Raw genomic sequence first — 5,435 nt, 5'->3', positions numbered from 1 at the left:
GCACTAGGACTTGGGCAGCTGCATGACAAGGTGGAGCTTACCTGGCTGAAGACTAATTTGCAAAAAAAAAAAAACAACCCACAAGTTCCCAACTCTCCACACTGTTGCACACCTGAGCCTGCTTATGAGAGGTTTGGGACTGTACTGCTGGGGACAGAACTGCCTCCATGGGCAGAAATCTCCATTCAAGATGATTCAGTATGACTACAAAACCGCAGTCCCATTCCCAGCAGAGGTGAAGACAGTCACCACCACTCCCAAAAGCAGGCTGTGGCTCTATGTTTTTATTGAGAAAAGAGATGATTTGGCTGAAAATTCACAAAAATCTCCCCACCATTGAAAAAAGCAGAATTTTGACCATTTGCACCAGCAGGGACATACACAGGGATGGCCGCTGTTGCGTTTCCAACCAGTGGTTCCACTCTGGTAGTGCTGAAACAACTCAGAATATGTAATCAGCTTAAAGAGCAGAGGAATTGAAAGGACATGTCTCCAAACTGTTCTATGATTTATTCAAGTAATTTGTTTTTTTAATTGTTAACTTCCTTCTGCAATTGCCATTTTCAGCAATTTTTTCTCTCCAGGTGGCGATGTCCTGTAATTAAAATCAATTTTATGACATCCTACAGGCCTACACATGATGAAATATGTATGTGAAACTGCATAATGATTTTTTTTTTTTTTTGCATAGGCTACAGAAAGGGCATCAAAAAATCTTAAGGCTGCCCTATAATATCACCAAACAAAAAATTAGCGAAGCATTCTAGTGTCCATAGCCCTAGATAAGACTAAACTGTTGTCTAAAGATGTGTCTCTCAAGAACGTCTTTTCTTTGTGATACAGCAAATGGAATTTGGTGTTGGCTCTGGGTGCCACACAGAGCAAAAGACTGAGAGATACCTTCTCTTGTAAAGGGACAGGGTGGATGCCAAACACAATCCTCCTTTCTAGGCCTGAGAAGTGTCGGATGCTGTCAATAACAATAATGTTTTCTAAAACATTCTCCGCTGGCCCCAAGACCAACCTCACCCTGCATTTTCTTGTTTGTCTTTTTAGCTCAGGTTCCAATATCTGACTGAAGACCTGGGCTGCATGCTGTGTACTGCACAGGATTGCAACATCTTTGACGGTATAGCCTTGCTGGATATAGCTGTTGCACTGCCTGGTCACATACTTTGCCATTTCAGATGTTTCCATATTTTGTTTTATTACGTAGTCACCTAACAAAAAATGGGCACGTTCAGCCTGTTCAAACAACTCTTCCAGCACCTTATAGGGCATACGTGTGGAGGATTTACGTACTTGGAGGATTTCCTCCATTAGCTCAAACATGAAATTGTGTATTTGCTTGGCATTACGGACCACTTTGGTCAACCATTCCTGAGGATACAGCTCTGAAAACTTACGACCACAACCATACGGGTGAGTGGACCGGAAGAAATCCAGGAAGACCCAGAAAATGCCATTTTTTTTCTTGACTAGCTCCTGGGCACATTTGTGCCAGTTTTCTTTACGACGAAAATTCTGAGCTTCATCAACCACAATGTGTTTCACTTCTGGGAAGTTCCCATTTAAGAAGGCAACACATGTCACAGACCGGCAGATCTCATTTCTAAAAAAAAACCAAACCAAACCCCAAAGAAACCATATAGTAAATAAAAAGAAGATGTGACCAGACGAATCAGTATTGACTGCCTCCATTTCTCAGTGGGTTCTTCCTTGGAGGGCTATTGCTGCTTGCTGTCTAAAAATGCAAAACTTCCTATCTCAGCTGCAGCGTGCTGTATTATTTTCCTGGTGGAAACATTTATTCCAACGGCTTGGCTGTGCGCCGGCATTGCTGCACAGCCTGCACAGCCCCCGCCAACTGGCTTTGGCTCTACCCTAAGAGGAGACTCAGGCCCACCCTTCCTACATGGGGACCCCGTGGCAAGGCTCCCCAGGGGTGTCCCTCTGCCCTGCCCTCCCTGGCCCAGGGAAGGCAGCACGGTGCCTGAGCTCCCGCAGGAAGGACGGGTTCCCTGTTCTCCCCAGGGTGAGCAGAGCCTGGCAGCACTTCTGCCCGGCCATCTGCCTGCTGGGGCCAGGACCTGCTGCTTGGGCACTGCCCTGCCTGAGCTAGGCTGCCATTCCCTGATGCAAGGGCCCTTGTCCACCGTGGTGGCCTGCTGACCTCTTGGTGTTGATGCAAGTGGAAAGGCAGCGAGAACAGGACCGGGGAACTGCTCTGCCTGAAATCCTCTACCAAAAGGGCATTCGTTTCTGTTCTCTTTGTCTAGGTGGCCCGGGTCCAAGGGGGGACAGCTGCACAAGAGCTTGCATCAGGCCCAGCACAGGCAGTGTTGAGGCAGCAACAGAGAAAGGCAGGTGGGTATTTTTGGTGTCAGCATCAGCTGTAATAGACTGTTAAACTAAGGCCATCGGCTTTTGAAGGTCTAACAGAATCCAGCAATCACTGAACGTGGGATTCTCACTGCAGTCAGTGAACGCTGGATCTGGGCCAGAGCTCAGCTCAATAATACTTTCAATACTAACACCTTTTTTGAGATGATTATTGTGTGTTAGTGTCAGCCAAAGTCATATATTTGGCAAACAGATGTAAAATCAGCAGGGCTTGTGCTGTATGGACAGAGGATGGAGTGAAAGAAAAAAGGGGAAATACACGTTACTGCTTACCCCACAAACTTCTTCAAGGGTTGATTTTCACAAATGTAGAGTATCTCATTTGCAGAACAGTGAAAAATGTTTCTTATGCTCTCAATGATCTTCAAAGCCACGATTGTTTTCCCTGTTCCAGGAAGACCAAGGACAAACTGCTCCTTGACTTTGTGCAGGTTCTTAGAGAGCAGCTCATACTGTTTGAGAGTGAGAAGGCTGAAAATCTCACAGCCAAGATGGTCACTTAAGTAGGACTTAAAGCGCAGCACAACAATCACAAGTGCACGCAGGAACATGGGGATGTCCCTGGAGGTGAGGACGTAATTCTCTGGGTACAAGCTGGTGTAACCACACGGGTTTTCTTGGGTTTCTTGCTGGGGAACATCATCTTCTGCAACTTCCATCTGGTTCTTTGTGTCATTCAGGTGCAGTATTTGGGGAATCACACACACTTTTGAAGCGTATCCCCCCTCATTGACTAGTTTCTGCTTTAATGCATAAGCAGTTTCTCTCAAGTTTTCATACTCAGCAGAAGAGCCATCCTTGAACTACAGTATACAATACTGGACATGCATTTTCAGCTACTAAAAGAACATCACACACAACATCCTGGTTTTTTTTCCACAATCCAATGTCAACAGCCCAACTCCTTGAAAATATCAGTACCCCCTTGTTAAGTGGGTGGATTTGTTCTTTCATTAAATCCTCTAATCCAGGATACTCCGAGAACAGGTCGGTGCAGAGAGTTTCTGGCTTCCATATGATTTCATTAGAACCCACTAGAAAAAAGAAATCAAAAATTAGAAAAACAAAATATAGCAAATAAGTTACTCAACACATCAGTTACTGGAGGAATATATTATACCATGGGGTCATCAAATGTAAATGATTTAATGTGAGTAAAAAATTCAGCATTCCCATGATACCTGATGGTAAATCTGTAAGGATTTTTTATATGAACGAAAGAAGTATAACCTCCATGCTTCAGGCATGCCTGACTTCTAAATGGAACAAGGAAAAGTCTCTTTGGAAGGATCTGCCTCCTTTCTCTCTGCCTTCTCTTTACCTAGGTATTCCTCTGAAGGACATGTTGCTGCCACAGTGAGAGACCGGCGGTTGAACCAGATGGAGCAGCCCGCTTGCAGCATCTCCTACACTCCTGACTGGTAAAACACAATGCATATAGGAAAAGGCACCTAGGAGCATCATCCTGATGTATAGATACACATTCCTATTAAATATAGGGGAATACATGAAGATACCTCTCATCCCAATGCTAAACTTGGTACTCCTCCAAAATAATGAGTAACAGTAATTTTAAAAAATATTAACACAAATCCTCTCTTAAATTTACAGGTTAAAATTACAGCTATGCACATTCATAACACAAAGGCAAATCTCAAATGCAAGCATACATTTACACTGGCTGTGTCACAGCCTTCCATTTAAAAAACACATTCTCATCAAGAAACAGCAGTTGAATATCCTGTACCAAAACACTATTAACCGATCAGTAAATCAATCATCTGAGAGTAATACTGAAAATAGATGTGAAAAGATAGCAAAATTACAAAAATAATTAGAAAAATTAGCAATTAATACATACATCTATAGGTCAGAATTTGGAAAAAAAAAAATCCATCGACTATGTTTAATGAGAACAGTAAATCAATCATCTGAGAGTAATACTGAAAATAGATGTGAAAAGATAGCAAAATTACAAAAATAATTAGAAAAATTAGCAATTAATACATACATCTATGGGTCAGAATTTGGAAAAAAAAAATCCATCGAATATGTGTAATGAGAAAGTATCTGTTTGCTACTGATTGGAGTGGTTCTGACACTGGACAAGGACCTGGAATTCCGTGTCCCTCCCGTGTGTTTCAGAGCTTGACCTCAAGCCACAGCCCTGCTCTGCAATTATAGGATTTACATTGCCCCCGGCTACTTCTATTCCCTTGTCTTTCAGGGCTTGGTATGTGGGAGTATCTGTTGCTCAGCAACCATTGCTGCTTTTATAGCTGAAGTGTTTCTGAAATAATCAAGGTCTTCACCTAAAAAATAAAACGAAGGCAAGGTTCTCCATCCCTGCATGGTAAGAGCTGAGCTTTACTTTCCTTGTGTGTCCCAGCCTGAAGTTCCCCTCTAGCAGTAAGCAGGGTGGCAGAATTAACTTACCGAGCGAGATAAACGTCTAAGCCCATCAGACATCCAACACACAAATACTTGGTGCTTAGCCCTGCAGAGCAGCAATACAGCATTGCTAGTACCACGCCATGGGGAGCGTACTGAGTTTCAAGGTCTCAGGTCGGAGGCTTATCTGGGTGCTTTGTTTGGAGCTTTGTTGAACTGTTCGGAGCTTTGCTTTCACTTGGTTTACCTGCAATAGCATTTTTTCTAATAACCAGGTGGCTGTGGATAACAACCATCAATTTATACAGACAGCAGCAACAAGCAGGTCTTCTGCACAGGGTGAGATCTTTCTGTCTATAACATGATGATGCAGAGTGCAAAAATACAGGTCTGGTAGGACAGCAGAGGTCTTGAGATGTGGGATACAGGATGCAGAGCTGGATTCAGGTGTGGGGCGGTAAGAGAGAGAGCACAGGAGATCCCAAGGTCAGAAATAGCTCTCAGATGGTCAGGTAAAGAAATGCAGCCCTGGAGCAGAACAAAACTGGTTTTAAGGGTAACAGAGAACAAGTAACTAACTTCTGTGAAACAGACCGTGTTTGCTGAACTCCACTGTGTTGTCCGAAAAGCGGATTCGTGCC

General features: G+C 43.6%; 1 protein-coding gene across 1 annotated transcript; it reads right to left on the bottom strand.

The window, feature by feature from the left end:
- Positions 1-841: 841 nt before the first annotated feature.
- On the bottom strand, positions 842-3,437 carry LOC104083637 (schlafen family member 5-like; the record flags this gene model as incomplete). Its single annotated transcript, XM_009587173.1, is given in 3 exon segments — positions 842-1,612; positions 2,677-3,204; positions 3,206-3,437. Coding segments are annotated over 3 exon segments (1,531 nt in total), but the record flags the coding sequence as incomplete, so codon positions are not given.
- Between the last annotated feature and the right edge of the window lie 1,998 nt (positions 3,438-5,435).

The sequence above is a fragment of the Fulmarus glacialis genome, unplaced genomic scaffold, assembly GCF_000690835.1.
Source record: "Fulmarus glacialis isolate BGI_N327 unplaced genomic scaffold, ASM69083v1 scaffold31911, whole genome shotgun sequence".
In the NCBI taxonomy this organism is placed as follows: Eukaryota; Metazoa; Chordata; class Aves; order Procellariiformes; family Procellariidae; genus Fulmarus; species Fulmarus glacialis.
The sequence above is the reverse complement of the archived record's forward strand: the minus strand, read 5'-3'. Positions and strand labels throughout refer to the sequence as shown.